The sequence below is a fragment of the Macaca mulatta genome, chromosome 4 (genome assembly GCF_049350105.2).
Source record: "Macaca mulatta isolate MMU2019108-1 chromosome 4, T2T-MMU8v2.0, whole genome shotgun sequence".
Taxonomy (NCBI): domain Eukaryota; kingdom Metazoa; phylum Chordata; class Mammalia; order Primates; family Cercopithecidae; genus Macaca; species Macaca mulatta.
This window is the reverse complement of record NC_133409.1, coordinates 88873697-88899943: the sequence shown is the minus strand read 5'-3', so window position 1 is coordinate 88899943 and position 26247 is coordinate 88873697. Positions and strand designations below refer to the sequence as shown.

At 40.3% G+C, this 26247-nt stretch overlaps 1 protein-coding gene across 5 annotated transcripts in view; it reads left to right on the top strand.

Annotated features, from left to right (window-relative positions):
- The window catches only part of KLHL32 (kelch like family member 32), a 209815-nt gene that overhangs the window by 41971 nt on the left and 141597 nt on the right, over nt 1-26247 (top strand). For all 5 annotated transcript variants that reach the window (XR_013416044.1, XM_028846772.2, XM_028846771.2 and 2 more), the window contains 2 exon segments: nt 121-208; nt 9170-9350. Coding sequence is in view for 4 of the 5 variants with exons in the window: in XM_028846772.2 (XP_028702605.1) it covers nt 186-208; nt 9170-9350 (204 nt within the window). In the remaining variant the exon portion in view is untranslated.

Below are 26247 nucleotides of genomic sequence, written 5' to 3'. Positions count from 1 at the left end.
GGACAGTAAAACTCTCCAAGCTGCCTCCCTGGAATTCAAAAGCTTTAGCATCAGGAAGACCCAAAGTGTGCTTTTCTGCATTTAGCTCAATGCACCCTTTTCTCTTGTCTTTTTATTCAGCTGGAATGCTTGCTGATTCCTCTGCACGCTTCTAAAGCTGAGAACCTGAGGAACCCAGCTGGAAAATGCCATCTGAACGCTGCCTCAGGTATGTCCTGCAGGATGTGTCCTTGATTGCTGTAGTGAGCCCTGAAATAGGTGCATTGCACGTTGCAGGATCAAGCACAGAGCAGGGACTTAATGCATATTTAAAGGAATCAACAAACTAGTCAGAGCTTTTGTGAATTTACTATGGTAGCACAAGGACTAACTGCTGTGACCTAGTTATTTGTCAAACCTAAACATGTTTCCTGATTCTTTGAATCATACTGCTTTTTAATATTTTTTTCTTATTTAGGATGCTTCCTTCAGACAAAGGTATGCTACTATAAAGGTATATGACATAAAAAAAGAATAAAAAAATTATACATACGTGTGTGTGTGTGTGTGTGTGTGTGTGTATATATATATATATATAGAGAGAGAGAGAGAGCCTCCTTTAAGGCAATCACTTTGGGGCGTACAATGCTTATTCTCAAAATGCTCACAACATTTCCTTTTAATAATTCATTTATTTAATAGATATTAATTAAGCCAAGTACTCTGTTTGGTGCTGAGGACACAGCTATGAATAAAACAGATAAGGTTCCTTCCCTCTTAAAATGTGTATTCTATGGGGGAAACAGTCATTAAACAAATAAGCACACCAGTAACGATGCAAAAATAATTGTGAAAGTGCTCTGAAGGAAAAGTACAGGATAGATAGAGCAAGAAAATGCCTTCCTGAGATAGGCTGTATACCTGAGATTTGAAGGGGGGCATACCCTGAGGCAGGAAGGAGCTTGGCACATTCCAGAAACTGAGGGGCAGCCAATGAGAAAATGCATGGCATTCATTTGAATAGTCTCACTGGAGGTAAATCTGCATCATCCTCTGAGGGAACAGTCAAAATACCTTCAGAGCAAATAATAAGAAAGATGATAAACCTAGGGAATACATTTTTCTTAAGAATTGGGTGTTTGTTAAGTAATGAGACCAGTTTCTTTCCGTGACTCTGAAGCTATTAGAGGTGATTTGTTCCAGAAATGTGTTGAGAACTGGTGACATTGCTGTAACAGGTGTAACGCCTCTGCACTCCCCATGTGAGTCTTTTGCTCTCAATCAGTGATTCTCAATGGTGGATGATTTCACCACCAGGGTACTTTGTGCAATATCTGACAATGTTTTTGGATGTCACTGGGACTGTGGATACAATTGGCATCTACTGGGTAGAGGCCAGGAATCATTTTAAACATCTTGCAATGCATAGGGCAACCCCCTACAGCAAAAAAACATCTAGCCCAAAATGTCAGTAATACTGAGGCTGAGAAACCCTGCTCTAGACCTGGCATCCAACCAATACAGCACATGGAGACCATGGTGTCTGTCTGCCACCACCTCAGCCAAGCTATTTATTCCTGGCTACCAGGATCAGTGTGCATACTTAAAATAAGTTTTTACTTTTAAGTCTGCCATCCCATTCTTATTAATCAACTCCCATTCCACGGTCATCTGTCTTCCACAGTGCAATCATCTCTATAATGTTGTCTCCTTTTCTGCTTCAACCCAGAGCCCTCCCTTCCCCACCTCTCACACTCTCTCACTGTGCCATGTGGAAGTGTCACAGCACAACCACACCTTCTGCTGTATCATCTCCTTGTCCTGAAAAGCTCTGTTCGTCTCAGACTTCACTGAGATCCATCCTCCTCTGACAACCGTTTCCCTTGTAGTCCTCTCAAAGTAGTGGCATTGTTATTTCCTCACATCTCATGTACGTCAAGGACAGGTAGAGAGATTGTCATCATCCCAGGGCATGATTTTGCTTCTAGACTGTTACTCCGCAAATTGATTGATTGAGAAAGCACAGCCACAAAAACAACATCTCTTCTGAAGATGGTGCTCTCTATCTCTCTCAAGCTCTCCTCTTCCTAACTGTGGTCGGGGTCATTGTCTTTTATTCACTGAGTACTTCGGCACCTGGCTTGCAGTCTTCCTCCTCATCACGAACCCCTTACTGTACCCCCAGGGCCCTCAGTGTCAGCATGGAGGATGTGTCTGCTTCATGGTCCTTGGACCTTCAATCTGCTTATCTCCAAAGACCTTCTCCCTGCACTCAGCTGCCCAGTTTCATGGCCACACCTCAGACCTTGTCATCCTCAGTAATTACTCTGTTTCTGAAATCACACTATCCGTCATTTTACTCTCACCGCAGCCTCCTCTCCTTCTAGCTTGCTGATTTACCCCTGTAATGGTTGTACTCTGACCTTACTGTAATGTCTCATTTATTGGCCCTGCTACTTTCTACCAACCCATCCAGTCTTTCCTTTCCTCATTTTCCTTCTTAAGCAGTTTAGATTCTATCACTGTTGCTAAACCCTTAAGTTCTCTCATTTCCTGTATTTTTGATGCATTTGCTTGAGAAAACCCCAATCCGGATGAACTGAGCTATTCATATTTCCATGCCTATATTGTCTAGTAGAGACTAGTTCCACAAAAATCTTTAGATTCAACAAGCCAAAAAGTGCCCAGAGTTTTAGTATGTGTTTCTGGTCCACTGACTCCCTGCCACTCAAGAGGCAATCCTTTCCCACAACTAAGCCCAAACCTGCCTCTGTGCTTCAAATCGATCTTACATATATTCTCAGCAACCTTTGACTGTTGCTTGTTTCTCAGCCACGTTCTTGAGATACAGCTGTGTTGTCACCTTCCCTATGCAGATGAGTTGCAGATTTACATTTCTAGCAAAGACTCCTTTCTGAGCTCCAGATCCATGAATCAAGCTACATATTTGACATCTGTGCTTGGATGTCTTAAAGACAACTCAAACTTAACGTGTCCCAAACCAAATTCATCATCATTCTTTTCTACAATTCTGATCCTCTTTCATTTGTTTCCTATTCTGGAAATAGCAAGTTGTATAAGCCAGAAATGTAGGCGTCTTCTGGAAATCTTCCTCCCACTCACCTCCATATATAATCTAACACCAAGACCTGTAGATTTTCCCTCTAAATAACTTTTAATCCCATTCACCTTTCTGAAACTTCATCCGAATGCTCCTTGGGCTCCAAGGTCCAACTCCATCACTCACCTGAACCATAGTCACAGTCCGGGTTTGCTCTAGTCTGGCCCAGTCTCCCCTACTGCTCTTGGTACTACAGCTTGAGTGACCTTTTCTGTGACTTCCCATTGCCCTTAGGATACCCTGGCCCAGAATTCCTGCACAAGTGGGCTCAGGCTTCTGCTGCTCGGGGCTTACCTGCACCACGTTCTTCTTCATCCCTAGCTGTTAACTTTCTGTAGACACTCTGTAAGGGCCATGCTCCCTCCTGCCACAGGATCATAGCATTTGCTGTTCTCCTGCCTGGAAAACCTTCCTTTTTACCAGATTAACTTGTTCTCGTCCTTCAGCCAGCAGCTCAAGTATTATTTCTTTAGGGAGGCTAGATTATGTGATTAATGTGTAACTGCCCCACTGTACTGAAAGTTCCATGAGGACTGCTAAGGACTGCTACCACATATGGTTTGCTCACCATTTTATCCCTGGTACCCAGCACAACACCTGGCGCAGGCTTAATAAATATTTGTTGGATAAATGAATGAGGGAAGGAAGGAAACAAAATTATTCATTTATAATTACGTTCCTTTCTACAGAGTTTTCATTATTTAATAATTGTCTAAGCATATTGTATCTTCTTTGCCTATTATTATGACCATTGTTATTAATTGACCAAGTTCATTTTAAAGTGTTTATAAATTATAAAGTGTTCTATAGAAATAACATTATTTTATTACAGGGTCCTTTCATAGCCTACCACCTTAAATAGAATTTTAAAAATATTAATGTCTTTAATTTTCATGAAAATATTTTGACTACATAAAGTGATTTAAGACACTTACTTGATAGTTCACCAATAGACTGAATTGAGATAATTATGCATAATTATTACTGTCAGACTTTTTGTCCAGTCTTTTTCTTTCTTGTATAAAGTAGCCTACTTAAGAAATGAGAATCTTTATGCCAGTTGGTTGTTTTTAATATGTAAGTATGTAACACCTTATTGGTAGTGTTACTTAAAAACGACTACATATTTTTTGTATATACAGGTTGTAGGTGAACACTGATATAGAAATTGACTTGGATTTTAAAATTTGAAATGCAGATGTTTAAAACCATATAGCTGTTTTTGGAATTTACAACTTTAAAACTGACTGAACTTCATCAAAATTCTTTCCATGAACATCAAACCCTATAGGATTTCTGTGACCAAAAATGTTAACTCTATGACCTTGAAGTAGCAATTTGCACTAAAGCAGTGATTCAGTATGAGTAGGGAATATGATATAATGAACATCATTCTCTGCATTTGATTTATTAGTTTTTGTGATCAATTCCAGAATGAAAGTTAAAGGCTTAAAGTTATGAATAATCGTCTTTCCTGAGACCTTGTTTATTTATTTCCCCATTTCTGGATACTGACATACGACTGATCAAATGGTTGCTCCCTGGCATTACTAAAAAGCAATCTTCTGCTCAGAGAGTCTGGGGCTTTCCACTATTGCATGAGGGCCTACGTGGGGCCCTGTGAAATACAGGAACAGCAGTTTGCACAGGCAGTCTGATAGGGGTTGCCTAAAGCCCTTATAGTGTTCAGGTGGAAAAAAATAGAGGGACATATATCCCTGGGAACTCATAGAGTATCCAACAGAACCATAATGAGAAGCATATCTATAATTTTAAAATTCAGGTAGCCATATTAAAAAAAGGTAAAATTATTATTTGTTGTTGTTGTTGAGACAGAGTTTCACTGTTGTTGCCCAGGCTGGAGTGCAGTGGCACGATCTCGACTCACTGCAACCTCTGCCTCCTGGGTTCAAGAAATTCTTCTGCCTTAGCCTCCTGAGTAACTGAGATACAGCATGTGCCACCACACCCGGCTAATTTTTACATTTTTAGTAGAGACGGGGTTTCACCATGTTGGCCAGTCTGGTCTTGAACTCCTGACCTCAGATGATCTGCCCGCTTGGGCCTCCCAAAATGCTGGTATTACCGGTGTGAGTCATCATGCCTGGCCCTAAAAAAGGTAAAATTAATTTTAAAAATACATTTTATGTAACCCAACATACCCTAAATATTATAATTTAAACATGTAATCAGTACAGAAATATTGAGCTATTTTGCGTTCTTTTGTTCATATTGTCTTTGACATCCATTGTGCATTTTACATGTATGGTACATCTCAATTTGGACTGGTCATATTTCAAGTACTCAGTGACCATGTGTGGTTAGTGTCTACTGTATAGGTGTATCCCTACAATAGACTATTACTATTGTATTGATACAATACAATACAATAGAGTATTACTATAGTATCAATATAGCACATACTCTTTTGTATTGATGCAGTTCTAGGGCATCTCTGAGAGAAAGGGGTTGTATTGGGGAAGCCAGGACACTCTGCACTCACCGATGAATTCTGAGGTGGCAGCATTGCTTCTGTGGGAGACCTTTTCCAGTTTTAGGATGACACTCAAATCTGTGTTTCCTTGAGAAATATGGCTCTTGCTTTCAGTCTTTTTTCCAGCAATTTAGAAGTTTTAGGATATACTTTTTCTTCCTTTTTCTTTATTTCTCAAAAAAATTGAGGGACATTGCTCTAAGTTGAGAGGCTTAGTTTGCGAATTTGATATATGTTCTAGATGCTGAGGGAGCTGTTTGCAAGCATGTGTCAGCTCCCCATTTTAATTTAGACATAGTGCATTACAGTCTTTGATTTATCTCCTCCCTGGTTTATGACTATTGACTTGGTGAAGTGGGCCTGCTCCCTTCCAGCTATGTTCTGTGGCCACGTGTGCCTTAACATTTAGAGGGTTGAGATGTTTTACAAATTTACATCCAAGAGTTGAGTGGGAAGTTACTTTCAGAATACAATAATGATTTGTTGATTAAGAGGCTTTTATTTCTTGCCAAATGTTAGAGTATTTGTTTCTGCTTTTAAGGATCCCTAACATATTGGTTCCAAAATATTTGGGATCTTGTGCCAACTGTTGTCTTAAATATTTAGCTTGTTGTTTTCTTGAAGCTTGAATTTTCAAGCCCAGCTGAATGATCCTGTGAAATTGTGCAGCATCACTATTGTTTCAAAGCCGAGTCTTTTATTCTTTGCCAAATTTCAGTTTACAGCTGCTCTTTTTCTGGTAAGATTTATTCACTCTCAATAGACACATATAATGCAAGTACCAATTCAATCTTAATAATAAGGACAGGAATTGTGGCACTATATTTGGAAAATGAGTAAGGAAACATTTTAAGGCAATTATCTTAATATATTCTTCTGTTCCACTACAAATGAAATTTTGAAATACATTTATTTAACATTTAAGGTAATATAAAAATGGAGAAAATAAGTTATGAACGTTTCAAATATATTTTCTAAGGTTATAATAATTAGAATCTATTTTCTATGGTTATAATAATTAGAATCTATTTTCTATCCCAAAACTTTCAGTCACAGTATGAAGATACATGTTTTTGAAGCAAAATTTCAAATATTTCTTACTGCTTTGTCATGTTGTTCTGTTCATGTATATTATTCTAAAAGGCTGACTTTGAGATTCATTATACATAATATAAATATAAAGTTAATAGGGACTTTCATGATTTTTCCCCTTAAGCATAGATTTTTCAGCTCTTTTACAGATTATGTGTGTGTGTGTGTGTGTGTGTGTATATATATTTTAGACAGAGTCTCACTCTGTTGCCCAGGCTGGAGTGCAGTGGCATGATCTCAGCTCACTGCAACCTCCACTTACTGGGTTCAAGCAATTCTCCTGCTTCAGCTTCTTGAGTAGCTGGGATTAAGGTACACGCCATCACACCTGGCTAATTTGTGTATTGATGCAATACAATACAACAGAGTATTACTATAGTATTAATTAAACCCCAATATGGGATTTCACCATATTGACCAGGCTGGTCTCAAACTCCTGACCTCAAGTGATCCACCTGCCTCAGCCTCCCAAAGTGCTGGGATTACAGGCATGTGCCACCACGCCTGGCCTCTTTTTTTTTTTCTTTTTTCTTTAAGTAGAAGGAGGAATTACATTATTATATTCTTGGTAATATGTTCTCAAGATACCTGATCTTGGACTTTCAGTTTTTCTATCTATAAAGTAGAGATAATAATAGTACCTGCCTCATGGTGGTGTTGTGCAGATTACATGAACTAGTCATTGTAAATCACTAAGAATAGTTCATGGGACATGGTGAGCACTATGTGTTTCTCAAATCTATTAAAAAGTCATCCTTTTAGGAAAGATTTTTCAAAGACTATCTTAAAGCTTTACTTGGCTGATACAATGTTTCTATTACTATTCCATTTCTTGATTTGAGATGCTAATTAATTGAGTGATGCTAATTAATCTCCATTCTAGACTTTGCATAGAAATTTGCAAAAAATTATTTATGCTTCTGAATGAGGTTTTTAATTACTGATTTTAAAGTCTGCCTATGGCTTGAGCTACTAGATGAATATTCAATGACAGTAACCATTTCAAAACTCACTGCTACATTTCAACTGAAAATAATCCTCCCACCTTCCCACAGGAACTTCCTATATCATCACCGTCTGTCAAGTTTTTTTCTTTCCATATTTCTGACATTTCTGATGCTTCCCAGTCAAAACTGTCCAATAAAGCTTAATGACTGACTGCCTTCTGGCATTTCACAGGAAGTATTTGGTGATTTGTACCTAACTGTAATTTACCAGCCAACTGGCACCACAGGCTGAGCAGAGCCCTGCCAAATAAACCCACCATGCAGACTAGGCTGGTGGCAACTCTGGCTCCCCTGAGAAACTCTTTCACACTCAGAGGAAGGGGTTGGATACAGGAATTACCAACATGGGAGAGGCAATGCTCAATCATCCCAACAGTATTTTTACTCAGCTTTGAGATGAACCTGCTGGCCAGAAACAGGACTTGATGGCCCTTGTTTTCACTCTGAGAGTAACCTATTCCTGGCAGATCACCCATCTTAGTCCAATACCGGTTCTGAGATTTCAGAGCACTGTGTAGATTCCCATTGGCGTAAGCTGAAAATGTCCATAGCTGTCTATAAAGTGAAAGTTTGCATTTTGTGTTTATGGCATTACTTCTGTATTATTGTAGAATGATCTAGAGCTTCACCTAGGACTTTTGAAAGGGCATAAGGATAAATGTCTTAGGTTAGTGTAGAGAGTGAAGAGGTAAGTCTCACAATGGGTAAAATTAGCAATCTCACAAAGTAGAAACAAAAAGAAAATTATATAGTCATTCATAAATCTAGTAGAATGATCACACATAGAAACTAAAGGCTGATAATAGATAAATTTTACTTTCAGCTTTAAATTTGTTATCATTTACAACGCATTCCTTTTGATGCTCTTATGGTGCACAATTTCCCAAGTTTAATAGTAAGCTTCTTTGGTTTAATTGCTTTTTACATGAATGGTCACTTGGAGCCCTTTTTGTCCTGACTAACATTTGCTCAGTTTTCTTGTATGTGTTAACAGTATTGTGTCCTGTGGGAGACATGGTAAGGTACAAAGGTGGGGAAGGAATCAGGGAATTAGAGAGAGGGGACAGAGTGGGAAGGGTCACACACACACATGTACACATGCCCAGATACACATCCAGAGGAAGTTTTGCACTCAGAGATGTTCACACACTGAAGGGACGGGGCCCAGAAACAGAGGCTTGCAGGTCCAGAGACCTGGGTCAGTATGCAGCCACAGATGAACACACACAAACACAAATGCAGAAAGAGAGGCACCAGTAAAAAAGAGAAAGACCCTGCAGGGAGGGGAGCAGAGAGAATAAGAAAAAGGGAGAACAAGAGAATGGTGGAGAGAAAGAAAATGAGGGAACGGATGGTCACACTCATAGAGTGCACTGGAACCCGTGTTGCCTTAGTCAATGTTCAAGGAATGAGAGAGCAGCCGGCCCACAGGGCTGGTAAAAGGAAAAACGTTGACTTGATTGTTCTCCTTTGTAGTATTCAAGAAATGCTGACAGGCCAGAGGCTGTGCCACTCCGAATCTCACAATGACAGTGTCCTGGCAGCATTGAATCAGCAGAGGAGTGATGGCATCCTCTGCGACATCACCCTGATTGCTGAGGAACAGAAATTCCATGCTCACAAGGCCGTCCTGGCAGCATGCAGCGACTATTTCCGGGTAAGTCACCATAGTTTGTTTGTTTCTCTTAAAATATTGATAAAGAGAGGATGACAGTGCTTCCCAAACTGTCACTAAACCAGGAGCCAATTATGTGGTACCCCCAGAGCTGAATGGTGGGGGCTTTTGTTCTTTCCTGGGTAGAATGTGTCCTGGGGCCCCATTGGGTCCTCTCTGGGCAGGGCACCTGGATGTGCCTCCAATGTAGAACAGACCTCCCCTCGCATCTGAGCCAAGGAGTGCTTGGCACTTTACCACCATGAGACAATGTGGCACTGTAGTGCTCCTGTGGGGGTGCAGATTGGGGTGAGAGGTTGCTTCTGGATTCAGGATCAAAGACCAAGCTATAAGACAGTTTGTTAAGATTTAAAAATCTTTAAGTATATGTAGTGTTTCTGATTTTTATATATATACCCACACACATATATACACACATATATGTATATATACGTATATATACCTCTGTGTGTGTGTGTGTGTGTATATATATATATATATATATTTTTTTTTTTTGAGACAGAGTCTCGTTCTTTCATCCAGGCTGGAGTGCCAATGGTGTGATCTCGGCTCACTGCAACCTCCACCTCCTGGGTTCAAGTGATTCTCATGCCTTAGCCTCCTGAGTAGCTGGGATTACAGGGACATGCCACCACACCTGGCTAATTTTTGTATTTTTAGTGGAGACGGGGTCTCACCAAGTTGGTCAAGTTGGTCTTGAACGCCTGACCTCAAGTAATCCACCTGCCTCGGCCTCCCAAAGTGCTGGGATTATAGGCACACACCACCGCGCCTGGCCTAATGCTTTCTAATTATTTGCTCCAAGGACAGAGATTCATTTAGCCTAATGGACCTTCATGGTCAGTCCATGTGGCTAATGAAAACACATCTTGTTTACCAGAGCTTTGGGGTTGATTTCCAACAGCAAATTATATGTGGTAATAAGATTGCTGTTTTTCTTGAAGATGAAAGTACACAGTATGGTGAAGCTGATTAATGCCACTTATTTAGCACTTCTTGTGATTCACATGGTGAGCAAAGGATTTTATATGCATATATCATTTAATCCTCACAACAACCCATTGTGCACATATATATACATACTATTAAAATCACCATTTTGCATATATGGAAACAATAACAAAGACTAAGTAATTTGCACTAACTCAGAGGATAAGGGTCACACAGTTCCTAAATGGCAGATCTGGAATTGAAATCCATGTTTGACTCTTAATGAGTGTGATAGTCTGCTGCTTATATGGACATAAAGTAGCAAAAACCTGGACAATTATTAGCCAGAATGTTTTGAAATATTAATTTCTAAATATACATTATTTCAATGCCTATTTAATTTTCTTTTCAATGCTATTTCAGTAAACTAGTGACTAATACTTTTGAAACATAACGGTATGAATCTCCGTATAAATGGGAATATAAATTAATTTAATTGTGTTGTGTTGTTTTTTTAATTTTCCCCAGTAAAGTCTCTAAATGTTACAGACACCAACTTAGGCCCATGGGCAATTTGTTGATTGGTTTGAATATTTCTAATAATAATGTTGCTTTTGTTAGTTAAGAGACAATATCAACTGCACTTAATTGCCAACTAGCAGTTGCAGAGAATTTTCAAAGATGCCAAATCATAAAAGACAGCCTTTTTAAAAAAGCGTATTAAATGTGATGAAACTGAGTAATGTAGAAGATGAAGAGGTAATTACTTGAAATGGCTGTTTCTGAAATAAAAAGTAGGATTTAATTCTAAACTACAAAGATGATACAGAATATCTGTAAAGTGGCCTTTTAGTTCCATTAATATAATTATACATTTCACACACCCTCACTCACATTGTCAGGTATTCTTCTTTCAGAAGAGTCATATTATTCAGAGGGGCTTTTGAATCAGCAAAACACTTTAGATTGTATGTATATTATGTAATAGGAATTTTGTCTTTTTATGGACTGTAATATAGCCTTCTTGGTGTTAACTTCTCTCTACTTAGGTTTCAGCATTTCAGTATCGATTTTTTTTTTTTTTTTGAACTTTTAGGTTCAGGGGTACATGTGCAGGTTTGTTATATAGGTAAATTATGTTTCATGAGGGTTTGGTGTACAGATTATTTCATCACCCAGGTAATAAGCATAATACTCAATAAGTAGTTTTTCAGTTTTCTCCCTTCTCCCAGCCTCTACCATTAAGTAGGCCCTAGTGTCTGTTGTTCCCTTTTTTGCATCCATGTATTCTCAATGTTTAGCTCTCACTTATAAGTGAGAATATGTGGTATTTGGTTTTCTGTTCCCATGTTAGTTGGCTTATAATAATGGCTTCCAGCTCCATCCATGTTGCTGCAAAGGACATGATCTCATTCTTTTTTATCACTGTGTAGTATTCCATGATATATACATACCACATTTTCTTTATCCTGTCTACCACTGATGGTCATTTAGGTTGATTCCATGTCTTTGCTATTGTGACTAGTGCTACAGTGAACATACACATGCAGGTGTCTTTATGGTAGAATGATTTGTAATACTTTAGGTCTATACTAAGTAATGGGATTGCTGGGTTAAATGGTAATATTGTTTTAAGTTCTTTGAGAAATTGCCAAACTGCTTTCCACAATGACTGAACTAATTTGCATTGCCACCAGCAGTGTATCAGCATTCCCTTTTCTCTGCAACCTCTCCATCATCAGTTATTTTTTTACTTTTTAATCATAGTTATTCTGACTGGTATGAGATAGTATCTCATTGTGGTTTTGAGTTGCATTTCTCTAATGATTAGTAATGTTGAGCACTTTTTTATATGCTCGTTGGCTGCATGTATGTCTTTTTTTGAAATGTGTCTGTTCATGTCTTTTGCCCACATTTTTATGGGGTTGTTTGTTTTTTGCTTGTTGATTTGTTTAAGTTCTTTATAGATTCTGGATAGTAGACCTTTGTCAGATGCATAGTTTGCAAAATATTTTTCCCATTCTGTGAGGTGTCTTCAGTGATAGTTTCTGTTGCTGTCCATAAGCTCTTTAGTTTAATTAGGTCCCATTTGTCAATTTTTGGTTTTGTTGGAATTGCTTTTGGTGTCTTTGTCATGACATATTTGTCAGAGACTATGTTCAGAATGCTATTTCCTAGATTATCTTCCAGGGTTTTTATCATTTTAGGTTTTACATTTAAGTCTTTAATCCATCTTGAGTTGATTTTTGTACATGGTGAAAGAAAAGGGTCTAGTTTTGATGTTTGACATATGGCTGGCCAGTTATTTCAGCATCATTTATTGAATATGGTCTTTTCCCATTGCTTGTTTTTGTTGGCTTTGTCAAAGATCAGATGGTTGTAGGTGTGCAGCTTTATGTCTGGGCTCTCTATTCTGTTCCATTTGTCTATGTGCCTGTTTTTGTACCAGTATCATGCTGTTTTGGTTATTGTAATCTTGTAGTATAGTTTGAACTTGGTTAATGTGACTTCAAACTATGTTACAAACTATACTACAGCTTTGTTCTTTTTGCTTAGGATTGCTTTGGCTATTTCGGCTCTTTTATGATTCCATATGAATTTTAGAATAGGTTTTTCTAATTCTGTGAAAAACATCATTGGGTAGTTTGATAGGAATAACATTGAATATGTACATTGCTTTGGGCAGTATGGCCATTTTCACAATATTGATTCTTGCTATCCATGAGCATGAAATATTTTTCCACTTGTTGGTGTCATCACTAATTTCAATGAGAAGTGTTTTGTAATTCTCTTTGTAGAGCTCTTTTACCTCCCCAGTTGGCTGTATTCCTAGGTATTTTATTCTTTTTGTGACTATTGTGAATGAAATTGCAATCTTGATTTGGCTATCAGTTTGGATGTTGTTGGTGTATAGAAATGCTACTGATATTCATACATTGATTTTGTATCCTGAAACTTTGCTGAGGTTGTTTATCAGATTTAGGAGATATGGGGCAGAGACTATGTGGAGTGTTCTAAGTATAGAATCCGTCATCTGCAAACAGGGATAGTTTGATTCCTCTCCTCCTATTTGGATGCCTTTTATTTCTTTCTGTTTCCTGATCACTCTGGCTAGGACTTCCAGTACTATGTTGAATAGGAGTGCTGAGGGTAGACATCCTTGTCATGTTCTAGTTCTCAAAGGGAATGCTTCCAACTTTTACCTATTCAGTATGATGTTGGTGTGGGTTTGTCATAGATGGCTCTTATTAGTTTGAGGTATAGTGCCTAGTTTGTTGAGGGCTTTTAACATGAAGGGATGTTGATTTTTATCAAAAGCCTTTTCTAAATCTATTGAGATGATCATGTGGTTTTTGCTTTTAGTTCTCTTTATGTGATGAATCGCATTTATTGATTTGTGTGTAGTGAACTAACCTTACATTTCAAGTATAAAGCCTACTTGATTGTGGTGGATTAGCTTTTTGATGTGCTTCTGGATTTGGTTTGCTAGTATTTTGTTGTGGATTTTTGCATCTATGTTCATCAAGGATATTGGCCTGAATTTCCTTCTTTTGTTGTGTCTCTGCCAGGTTTTGGTATCAAGATGATACTTGCCCCATAGAAAGACATAGAGAAGAGTTTTTCTTCCTTAGTTTGTAAAAGTAGTTTTAGTAGGAATTGTACCAGCTCTTTTTTATATATCTAGTAGAAGTCAGCTGTGAATCCATTCGGTCCTGGGCATTTTCAGGTTAATAAGTATATTAGTCTGTTCTCATGCTGCTAATAAAGACATACCTGGGACTGGGTAATTTATAAAGGAAAGAGATTTAATTGACTCACAGTTCTGCAGGGCTGGGGAGGCCTCAAGAAACTTACAATCATGGCAGAAGGGGAAGCAAACATGTCATTCTTCACGTGGTGGCAGCAAGAAGTGCAGAGCAAAGTGGCAGGGGGAGGGGCGGGGGAAAGCCCCTCATAAAAACCACTGGATCTCATGAGAACTCACTCACTATCACAGGAACAGCATGGAGGTAACTGCCCCCATGATTCAATTATCTCCCACCAGGTCCCTCCCAGGACACATGGTGATTATGAAATCTGTAGTTCAAAATGAGAATTGGGTGGGGATAAAGCCAAACTGTATCAGTAGGCTTTTTCTTACTGATTCAATTTTAGAACTTCTTATTGGTCTGTACAGGGATTCAATTTTTTTCCTGGTTCAATCTTGGGAGGTTGTATGTTTCCATAAATTCTGTAAATGAATTTATCCATTTCTTCTAAAGTATAGCTTGTGCGCATAGAGGTTTGCAGTTGTCTTTGAGGTTTTTTTTTTTTTTTTTTTTTTTTTGTATTTCTGTGAAGTTGGAAGTAATATCCCCTTTTTCATTTCTGATTGCATTTATTTGGATTTTCTGTCTTTCTTTTATTAGTCTAGTTTGCTGTCGATTTATCTTATTCATTCTTTTGAAGTACCAACTCCAAGTTTCATTGATTTTTTGCATGGTTTTTGGAATCTCAGTTTCCTTCAGTTCGGCACTGATTTTCGTTGTTTCTGGTCTTTTGTTAGCTTTGTGATTGGTTTGCTCTTGTTTCTCTAATTTTTCTAGGTATGATGTTAGATTGTTAATATGACATCTTTCTAACTTTTTGATATGGGCATTTAGTACTGTAAACTTCTCTCTTAACACTGCTTTAGCTTTGTCTCAGAGATGCTCATGTGTTGTATCTTTGTTCTCATTATTTTAAAATAATTTTTTGACTTCTACCTTAATTTTATTGTTTACCCCAAAGTTATTCAGGAGCAAGTTGTTTAATTTCCATGTGATTCTGTCATTTTGAGTGATTTTCTTAGTATTGATTTCTATTTTTATTGCACTTTGGTCTGAGAGTATGATCGGTATGATGTCAGTTTTTTTTTTTTTTTTAATTTGCTGAAGATTGTTTTATGGCTAATTGAGTCATCAATTTTAGAGTATGTGCCATGTGCATATGATAAAAATGTATATTCTGTTGTTTTTGGATGAGGTGTTCTGTAGATATCTATTAGGTCCATTTAGTCAAGTGTTGAGTTCAGGTCCTGAATATCTTGGTTAGTTCTCTGCCTCAGTGATCTATCTACTAGTATCTAATATTATCAGTGAGGTGTTTAAGTCTCCCAGTATTATTATGTGGTTATTTAAGTCTCTTTATAGGTCTCTAAGAATTCTCTTTATTAATCTGGGTGCTCCTGTGTTGGGTGAATATATGTTTAGGATAGTTATGTCTTTTTGTTGAATTGAATCCTTTACCATTAGGTAATGCCTTTCTTTGTCTTATTTTATTGTCATTGCCTCAAAGTCTGTTTTGTCTGAAATTAGAAGAGCAACCCTGCTTTTTTCCATTTTGTGTTTGCTTGGTAGATTTTTCTTTATTCCTTTACATTGAGCCTTTGGGGGTCATTGCATGTGAGATGGGTCTCTTGAAGACAGCTTTACCATTGGGTCTTTCCTTTATCAAACTTGCCACTCTCTGCCTTTTAATTGGGGCATTTAGTTCATTTGCATTGAAGGTTAATATTGACATGTGTGGATTTTCCTGTCATTGTGTTGTTAGCTGGTTATTATGCAGACTTGATTGTGTGGTTGCTTTATTGTGTCAGTGGCCTATATACATAAGTGTTTTTGTGGTAGCTGGTAATGATGTTTCATTTCCATATTTAACACTCCCTTAAGTGCCTATGTTAAGCCAGGTCTGTTGGTAATGAATTCCCTTAGCATTTGCTTGTCTGAAAAGGATTTTATTTCTCCTTCACTTATGAAGCTGAGTTTGGCTGGATATGAAATTCTTGCATGGAATTTTTTTCTTTAAGAATGCTGAATATAGGCCCCCAATCTCTTTGGACTTGTAGGGTTTCTTTTGAAAGGCATACTGTTAGTTTGATGGGTTTCTCTTTGTATGTGATTTGCCCTTTATCTTTGGCTGCCTTTAATATTTCTTCTTTGATGTGACCTTTGGAGAATCTGATAACTGTGCATCTTGGGGATGGTCATCTTGTATAGTATCTTGCAGAAGTTCTCTCCATCTCCTGAATTTGAATATTGGCCTCTCTAGTGAAACTTGGGAAATTTTTCTGGGTAATATCCTCAAATATGTTTTCCAAGTTGCTTTTTTCCCCCCTCTCTTTCAGGGATACCAATTTGTCTTAGATGTGGCCTCTTTACATAATCCAATATTTCTTGGAGGATTTACTCATTTTTTTTTAACTTTTGGCTGACTGAATTACTTCAGAAAGCAGCCTTCAAGCTCTGAGATTCTCTCTTTAGTTCATCTATTCTGCTGTTAAAATGTGCGATTGTTATCATGAAATTCTTGTACTGTTTGTCAGCTCTATCAGATCAGTTTGGTTCTTTCTTATAATGGTTGTTTCATCTTTCAGCGGTCGTATAATTTTATTGTAATCCTTGGATTCCTTGGATTGGGTTTCAACTTTCTCCTGAATCGCAATGATCTTTATTCTTATCCATATTCTGAATTCTCTGTCTGTCATTTCAGTCATTTCAGCCTGGTTAAGAAACCTTGCTGGGGAACTAGTGCAGTTTTTGGAGAAAAAAGACACTCTGGCTTTTTAAGTTGCCAGAGTTTTTGTACTAGTTCTTATCTCTGTGTGCTGATGTTCCTTTAACAGTTGTAATTTGAGCACATTCAGTTAGCTTCTTTTCTGGATGTTTTCAAAGGGCTGAGGCTTTGTGCAGGATCTTTATTTGCAGCTGATTTCTTGTCCTTGTTTTTATGCGGAGTGGGGGGTATATTAGCAAAGTATTTTTGGTGTTGAGTTTGGGCTGTGATCCAGTAAATGGTGCTTAAGCATAATGGTAGGTTCTTGGTCAACCACGTGGCTCCTCTGTATTTCTTCTTTTATTTTTATTTTTATTTTTATTTTTGAGACGGAGTCTCGCGCTGTCGCCCAGGCTGGAGTGCAGCGGCCGGATCTCAGCTCACTGCAAGCTCCGCCTCCCGGCTTTGCGCCATTCTCCTGCCTCAGCCTCCCCAGTAGCTGGGACTACAGGCGCCTGCCACCTCGCCCGGCTATTTTTTGTATTTTTTAGTAGAGACGGAGTTTCACTGTGTTAACCAGGATGGTCTCGATCTCCTGACCTCGTGATCCGCCCGTCTCGACCTCCCAAAGTGCTGGGATTACAGGCTTGAGCCACCGCGCCCGGCCATTTCTTCTTGATTTCCGCTGTGCTCCCTCTTAGTGCTCTGAAAGTGTAGTTTATTCTCGCACTCAATTTCTGGCTGCAGATCTTGGATTGGCACTCCCAGGGTGCACACTGCAGCTCAGGGTGAGCTCAGGCTTTGTGTGTCCTCTCCAACTTGGAGGCATCAGGGGGAGGGACCTTGGCACTGGCTGTGGCAGAGGGCCATTCACTTGTCTCTTGGGGCTCCAGCCCAGAGAAATAGAGAGCTGCTTCCAGTTGGTGTGATTGGCCCAGGGTTGGGCAGCTGTGTTATGGGCCCAAGCTGGGACGGTGGTGGGGGCGTGGGGGTTGGTGGGGGGGGCTTGCTTGGTGATGAGCAGGGAGCACTGGAGGCTAATGGGTGAGCTAGACTGGCCTCTTCTCTTTAAGATGGCTGCAGCTTGCTGGAGGTGTAGGTAAAGCACTCAGGGTCTTTGTTCCTTCCTGAGTCCAAGGGCAGCAAGGGAAGTACCACTGCAGTGGCAGCGGCGGAGGGGCTTTCGGTTTTGTCTGGGAGGTCCACTGCAGAGAATCACAGACCTGTTGCTAATGGAAATGTTTAGTCGGGGCTTGTGGTGACTGCACTACTGGCCCTGCTTGGTGAAGCGCAGGGGGTCAAGGCCTCATGGGAAGAAGAGACTGGGCTCCCTCTCCTTACTGCGACTTTGGTGCTGGGAGTGCAGGTGAAGCCCTCAGGTTCTTTGTTCCTTCCCCAGTGCAAGAGCAACAAGGGCAGGACCAGTGCACTGGCAGTGGCAGAGGGACTGTTGGTTGCCTCTGGGAGCCCCTCCCCAGGGAAACTTAGAGCCACTAGCAGTGGAAGTGCTCAGCTGGGGGCAGGGTGGCTGCTCTGCAGTTTGAGCTGAAGGGTCGTTCCTGGGGAAGAGTACAGAGTGGGAGCTCACAGAGAAGAGACACTGGGTTTCTCTCCGTATGGTGGCTGTGTTGTTCTAGGGATGTCAGCATAGCAACCAGGCCCTTTGTTCCTTCCCCAGTGCAGTAAGGGTGGTACCATCGCAGCTGCAATGGCAGAGGGGCTATGAGTTGTCTCTGGGATTTCCCTCCCAAAGAAACACAGAGCTGCCACCAACTGACATGTTCAGACCAGGGCAGGGCGGTTGTGCTAGGAGCCCAGGTGGAGAGACCCTGCCCATTGAGGGGTAGTAGAGTGGGGACCTGTGTGGAAAACTGGCCGCTTTTCTGTAAGGCAGCTCTGCCTTAGTGCCTGATCACTGTGTTCCCTCCCAAGCCCGGGGGCCACAGGAGCGAGGGCTTCAGAGCAGCAAAAGTAGTTCCCTGCCTGTTACCTCCGGGAGATCCCTTCCAAGAAAGTGCAGATATGCTACCATGGAGAGCCCTAGGAGGGAGTGGTCAAGGTCGCAGATCTAAAGGCCTTGCCCAGTGAGGAGTAGGGGGGATAGGGACCGCATTGAAAACAGGCTGCTTTTCCAGGTAAGGTGGCTGCCCTGTGCTGGGGGTCTGTGATAGTCCCTAATCACTGTGCTCCCTCGCCAGCCTGAGGGCAGCAAGAGCTAGGGCTTCCGAGCGGCAGAAATGGCGGCCTGCCTGCGACCCCAGAGCTCAGGCAGGGCTGCGATGGCCGCGGTAGAGTCTCAGGCGACTGGGCCATGTCTGGCGAGGTGCAGTGGAGGTGAGCGTGCACTCCATCTGCTGCTCAGCCCTGTGGATTTGCCCCCATCCTGAGGGGCCTATGCGGGAGCCTGACCTCTCTTGTTGCCACAGCTGCAGCTGCTGGTGTCCGGGTACTTGGGGATCCATGGGACTCCGGGACCTAGGGTTGCAAAGGTCCATGGCAGAAGTGTGGGTACCCAGAGACTCTCACTCATTCACTCACTGTTTCCCGGCCGTCGGGGGGGCCTCCCCTGGCTCTTCGCCTCTCCCAGGTGGGCAGTTGTCCTGTCTCACTCTCTCACTTCTGTGTGGACTATGTCGCTTCCTTGATGAATGTGTCCACTTGGATAATCCAGTTGAAGAGCTAATGTTTACTCACCACTCTCTTCTCTCTCTGAGAGCGACGCGCACTCGCTGCTTCTAGTCAGCCATCTTGGCTGGAATCCCGGTTTTGAATTTCATTTTGGGAAATGATTTGATTTCGCACATTTGTGTATATGTGAGAAAGAGGGGAGAAGGTATGATGAGTACGTGCGCGCATGTGAGTGCAAGAGACCATTTCACTTGTTGGTATTTAACAGTGTTTGCTGCTACTCCCAGTTTCTCATCTATTCCACCACAGTGCCCCTCATACTCTGATAGGTTATGCACAAAGAGTGCCTCCTTTGTAATACCTATATTATAAAGCCTCTGGAGAAGCTTTATTATTTGCATTTTGCAGGTGTGGAAACTAAATTACAATATGTTTAAATAATTTACCCAGGGACTGCCAGATATTAAGTAGAGGAGCTGATTTTCACACATCTGTCTCTCTCAGTACCAACTTGTACGTTTTCCACTTAGGCTTTGTGCTCTGCTGGATTCATGTGCAGTTCCTTCAGTCTCATAAGCTGCTTGTAAGGTCATTGAAAGTCAATGAAAATTCACTGTCTTGTGCACTGATTGTTCAGATGGAGAAAGCCGAATAAAGTTGGAGCAGTTGGCACTTAACTGTTATCTGGGCAGTGCTAAGTGCTGGAGTTATGGTATTTAAGGAGACATAGGCTGAGCCATTTGGAGCTTGTAATATAGATATCATACTGGAAGTAATTTTTTCCTTATACTCAGTATTTTTTTTTAGCGTTTGCTGCATAACAAAGTACCCCAAAACCTAGAGGCTGAATTGTTCTTCTGGTCTGCCAGCTCAGCTGATCTATACTGGATTTGCTTTTGCGTCAGTGGTTAATCAAAGGGTTGATTGGGGGCTAGTGATCTAAGTTGGCCTTGTTGACATGGCTGGTGATTGGTAGGCTGTTGGTTGGGGTGGTAAGGGAAGCTGGGCCATGTATTTGGAAGACTAGCCTAGGTATTTTCACATGGCAACTAAATCCTAAGAACTCAAGAGAGCAAGCCTCAAGGCACAGATGCTTCTCAAGCTTCTGTTTGGGTCTTGTTTGCTAATGTCCCCCCGCTGGCCGAGCAAGTCACATGGCTAAGTCCAGAATCATCAGAATCATTTTAAGAGGGTGTACAAAAGGGCATAGACGCAAGTAGGGGAAGAATTTGTTGCCATTGTTGCAACCTTCTCCCGTCAGGAACTATCAAAATTCTGAGATTTTTACCCTATTTGCAAGCTAACTAGTTAGGCAGGCTACCACACTGTTATAGATGCTGGTAGAAGACATGAGTCTCCTAAATCAGAAACAAAGTACACTTTATCCTCATAATGGAAGTAGTAATCAAGTCTCAGCATTTTTGCATCTCTTTTCTGAGCCCCGATTCCCACAGGATGACATGAAGAGGGCCAGCTTGTGTTACTACACACAGAGTGAGTTGTGTTATGGGAGAATATCATTGAGGTTAGGGAACTGGAGTCTTTTATCATGAGTAGCAAACATGTCTACCCTTTGCTCTGGAACGAGATATTATTATTCTGGACAGTAAGCATGCTATTCTGGACAGTAAGCATGCTAGCCTTTGCTCCACATAGAGATACTGTATCTTCCAGGGTTGTAAGCAAACCTACCCTTTGCTCTGGAGGGAGATACTACTCTGTCTTCCAAGGCTGTTTGCTATAGAAACGTCCTTGAAAAGAGAGTTCAGAGGCCAGGCCCGGTGGCTCACACCTGTAATCCCACCATTTTGGGAGGCCGAGATGGATGGATCACAAGGTCAGGAGATCGAGACCATCCTGGCTAACACGGTGAAACCCTGTCTCTACTAAAAATACAAAAAAATTAGCCGGCGTAGTGACGGGCGCCTGTAGTCCCAGGTACTCGGGAGACTGAGGCAGGAGAATGGTGTGAACCTCGGAGGTGGAACTTGCAGCGAGCCGAGATCGTACCACTGCACTCTGGCCTGGGCGACTGAGTGAGACTCTGTCTCAAAAAAAAAAGAAAAGAAAAGAGAGTTCAGAACAAAAAACAGTCGTCTCATTCACAACATACGCCAAAATGCAAGAAACTCATGGAGAATTGTCTCCCAACAGTCACATGCCCACCAGAATATTTGTTTTCCTTGTGTCTTACATTCTATCAAACTGAAACATTGGAAAGAGTATCCTGTCTTAGTAATTTGTGCCTCTCACAACACTTATCATGTTACCTCATGTTTTATCAATGCTCAGTAAATATTTATTAAGTGAATGAAGAAATGTTTTCTAATTTTTTATAGTTCCATGTATATTTCAATTCTTAATATCCTAAAAATAAAAATATACAAATTATTTATGTTTCTTTTCCTTTTAGTGTGATATGTTCAAGTTAATTAAGTACTTTGGTATAAACTAGATTTTTGTGCTCTGTACTCTGATATTTGGCAGTTTATTTTGAAGCTCAAGTCATTGTTGTTCTGATTCAGGGAAGGTGGGACTGTAAGAGTAAGAAGGCTGAAGTTTTGATGGATCTTTTCCTTTATATTGGTCTGTGAGTTAATATCAGCTTTTCTTGCTTAAAATATGATTAATGAATGAGTAGTTGCACACAAAGTACTATGACTTCCTGTGATCATCACCATTTTAAAAGCAAGTGACAAAACATATTTTTCAGCCAAATAATAATGCTTTTAAAAATAATAAGAAAGTTAGGCTTAATTTAAGCAGTATGAGCACAGCATAGCATTAGCCAGATGCTCTAACAGTCAGACCAGGACTTCTTTCATCAAAGTGCAAAGTAGTTGTGGAAAGAAGAAAGGGATGAGCTTTTGAGTCAGATCTGAGTTTGAATCTAGCAGCAGGGACCTAATCTGTCTGTTCTGTTCACCATTGTTTCCAATGCTGCCTGGCAAATAGTAGACACTATTTTAATACATGTTTGTTGGGTTACTCATCTTCTTCACTATCCATTCTATAACCATAGCCAAGTCCTGTTACTTCTATGAACCTATGTTTTTTCATCTATAAATTGATAATCACCAAGCATAGTTCTCTGGATGGGTTGATACAGAGACTTAAGTGAGATATCGTATATAAAGCTCCAAGTATAGTATCTGACACTTTCAATAAATGTGAGCTGCTTCACTTCTTAGACTAACTTAAATTCCTGGTCATGTTCTGCCTGGGTGTTACAGTGAAGAAAGGCCAGTTAGTTGTTAGGCTCAGCTACTGCAGGTTCACTCACTTTTTGATGGGTCAGAATAACTTTTTAATTTCATCCTTTCCCAGCTTTTCATTTTCTGACTCTGTCACCACTTTCACTCGTGCATAGAACATTCCAGTAGCCATTTAACTTTTCTCCTCCTCTGGCTGTTCTTTTTCAAACCATTGTGCAGATGACTCCATAACTAACTTTCACTTCCTGCTGAGATGTTCCTGAGCCCCTTGCTTCCTGTCTACCAGGCTCCGGGAATGGCTTCATGCTGTCTCATCATCATTCACCCTCCCCTTTGTTCCTTTGTCTGTTTATCCAGTGTTGCAGCCACACTGTTCTCCAAACATATTCTTTCCACTTCAGGGCCTTTGCTCTTCTCAGCTTTGCTAGTGACCATTCTTTCCACCTGTAACTTCCTGTTCAGCTCTTAGTCTACCCTGTCCATCTTCCAGGTTTCTCACAACCAACAAATATGATGTCTCTCATGAAGCCCTATTCTGACCACCCTCTGCCACCACCTTAAATTCATATGTAAGGTTCCCCTTTTCTGAAATCTTAATACTTTCACCTTGTCACCTTCAAGGAATTAAAGATTATGTACTATGTGTGGCAGCCCCCTTACCAGTAACATCTCAGAGAGATTGTGACCAACCAAACACTAGTGAAGTCCATCAAACAAATAGTGTTGAACACTATTAAGTGAGGAAGTATTGAAACAGAGATAGCAAGAGAAATTAGGGGCCTTGAGTGGTGGCGACAAGTCAGCCTCTTCTCCCCACTTCCCTGGAAGCCCCTCTGACAGTGGGAACACATAAGTTACAGGGCCCAGCGTGGGCAGCCCTGGGCTGCGGGCCACTCTGTAGGTTCTGGAAGCTGTTGTCTAACATTTGCTATCTCCAGCTTAAATCTCCATGAACGCCTACACTTTCTGGCCAGGGAAACAGATGTCTTGACTGTCTAACATAGCTTCGTATATGTGTTGGTAAAGTGATTCAAATATGACATTTTGGAAAATTAAATATTTGAGCATCTTTTTCCGTTAGAGGCTGGGCATGCTCCTGCCTATGTAATTTTTAGAATTGAGAAAAGGGCATAAATCCCATGATTTTTTAAAAAAATCTGTGTTTCATGTATTTTATAATCCTACTTTCTAGTGCTATTTGATTAAAATTACATAAAAGACTATAAATGAGTATAATATGTAATTAGAAATAAACAGGTTTTTAAAAATTCAATAAGTATTTGTTACATACCTACCATTTTCTAGACACTGAATGAATTCGTAGTCTGGTAGGAGTTAGAAACAAGTGAGCAAATGACTGCAATATAATGTAATTGGTATACGGGTTTTGGAGTGGTATTTTGGGCTCAAACCTTATTTTTATCCCTTTTCCCCTCTTCAGCATTCTCAGGTAATAACAATAATAAATTAATATTAAATAATAATTAATTGAGCACTTACTGTTCTCAGGCAGCTATTCTAAATGTTTCATGTGTATTAACTCATTTAATCCTCTAGGGAAACTTATAAGATGGGTATTATTGTCATCTCTATTTTAAAAATAAAGAACAGGAGGCCCAAATTTTAATAATTCACATTAGGGACATGAGAAGTGGTTAAGTAAGAGCTGATGATGGCCTGAAGTAAACAAGGAGCAGATGGCTGGAGAGAAGAGGGTATGTTTGAGGAGCGGGTTGGGAGGTAGGTAAACAGGACATTGTGATGGACAGTGAGGGGGAGGAAAGACAAGAGTGAGTGTGGTTGAGGGTCAGGGAGCATGGGAGCAAAGGCATGTTCATGCTGACCAAAGGCTTGAGGTCTGGAGAGTGTTAGGAAAAGAGCAGGCACAAGGCATTTGGAAAGAATCTGTACCATTGAGCGAGCAAACGAGGAAGGCTGTGTGTATGAAGATGTCTGTCCTCCTTGAGGCTGGAGCCAGTGTGTTTTCCTTTCTGATGTTTGTACCCTAGAACCCACAGTGCCTGGCCCACCCAGACCGTCTTCATTCTCCCTGTTGCTCTCTGCCTGGAATAGTTTCTTACTGTGTCATGTGGGTGGGCCCTCCCAAACCCCTCTTCAGAATTTATCCCCTAAAACCCACTATGTATGCATTGGTTAAGACATTCGTTTGTCTTATTTCCTGAGAAAGTGTCCTATAAAGACTTGAAGGTGGCCAGGCATGGTGGCTCATAAATGTAATCCCAGCACTTTGGAAGGCCCAATGGGGAGAATTGCCTGAGCCCAGGAGTTTGAGACAAGCTTGGACAGCATAGTGAGACCTTGTCTCTATAAAAAAAATTAGCTGGGTGTAGTGGCATGCACCTGCAGTCTCAGTTTCTTGAGAGGCTTAGCAGGAGGATCGCTTGAGCCCAGGCTGAGGCTGTAGTGAGCCATGATTACACCATTGCACAGGAGTACACAAAATACACGAACAATCATGCCAACGACAGCAAAAACATACAAGAGATCCTCCTGCTTAAGCCTCTCAAGTAGTTGAGACTACAGAACATACAAACAACCATACAAATCTTAAAAAAAGTACAAACAAACCAACCAAAAACAGCTTGAATGTAATAGTACTGCTGATTTAAAAATATGTAAATGTAATCAATGTTGGAGTCACGTTGTTTCCTATTTGGTTGGTTTGTAGACTCTTCATTACCATTTCTGCTTCTCAGAAATCACATGTAGTGACACGTGGTGATTATTACATAAAGGATAAATGGCAGCATAACATTGACAGTTATTTTGCTTCCAGCCCCCAAGACTGTAGCCTTCTGCCTTATTCCTAGCCTGCCCCTCAACCTCCACTGAGTCTGTAAACCTCCAGTATACTTCCAGTAAATTATCCTTTTGCTTAAAAAATAACATTAAAAATAAATATACTTTGTAAACTGTCAAATACTGTATGAATATTAAAAGCCTTTTAGTAGTCCATTTCAGTCTTTCATTCAGTCATCCATGCCACAGCTTCCTTCTGGGCACATACTAAGCAGTCCCTGGGCTTGATGCTGTAATTAGAATCTGCTCATTTGATCTGCAGGAATATTGTCACATTCTGATTAAAACAGTTCTCAAAAATTAAATTTTAACTTGGAACAACATACATGAAATCTCTTTTTCAGAAAAAAATTAATAAAAATAATAGTAAAATAACCCCAAGTCCTTTAATGCATACAGTGATTATTTTTAGTTTAGCTTTTTTATGGTTACTGTAAGCATATAAATATATACTACTGTCCTACACAGCAAAGCATTACTCTGCAGTTATCTAATTGGTGCTTGAATATCACTAAAATTAAATCTCATGATGTTCAATATTTTCCTTAGTCAATTTTACACTGGCCTGCCCTATGATTAATTACTTTGCTTGAGGCCAAGCAAGTACTACCGAGTCCTGTGATAAGTGGATGTTTATGCCAAAAACAACAGCATTGCTAATTCTTGCATTTTTGCACATGTTGTATTCTTTTCTTTCTCTGACACCTGTATTTCATGTATTGATCATAAAGGCACCAGAGTATCATTTTTACAGTATTTGAATTATGCTTACA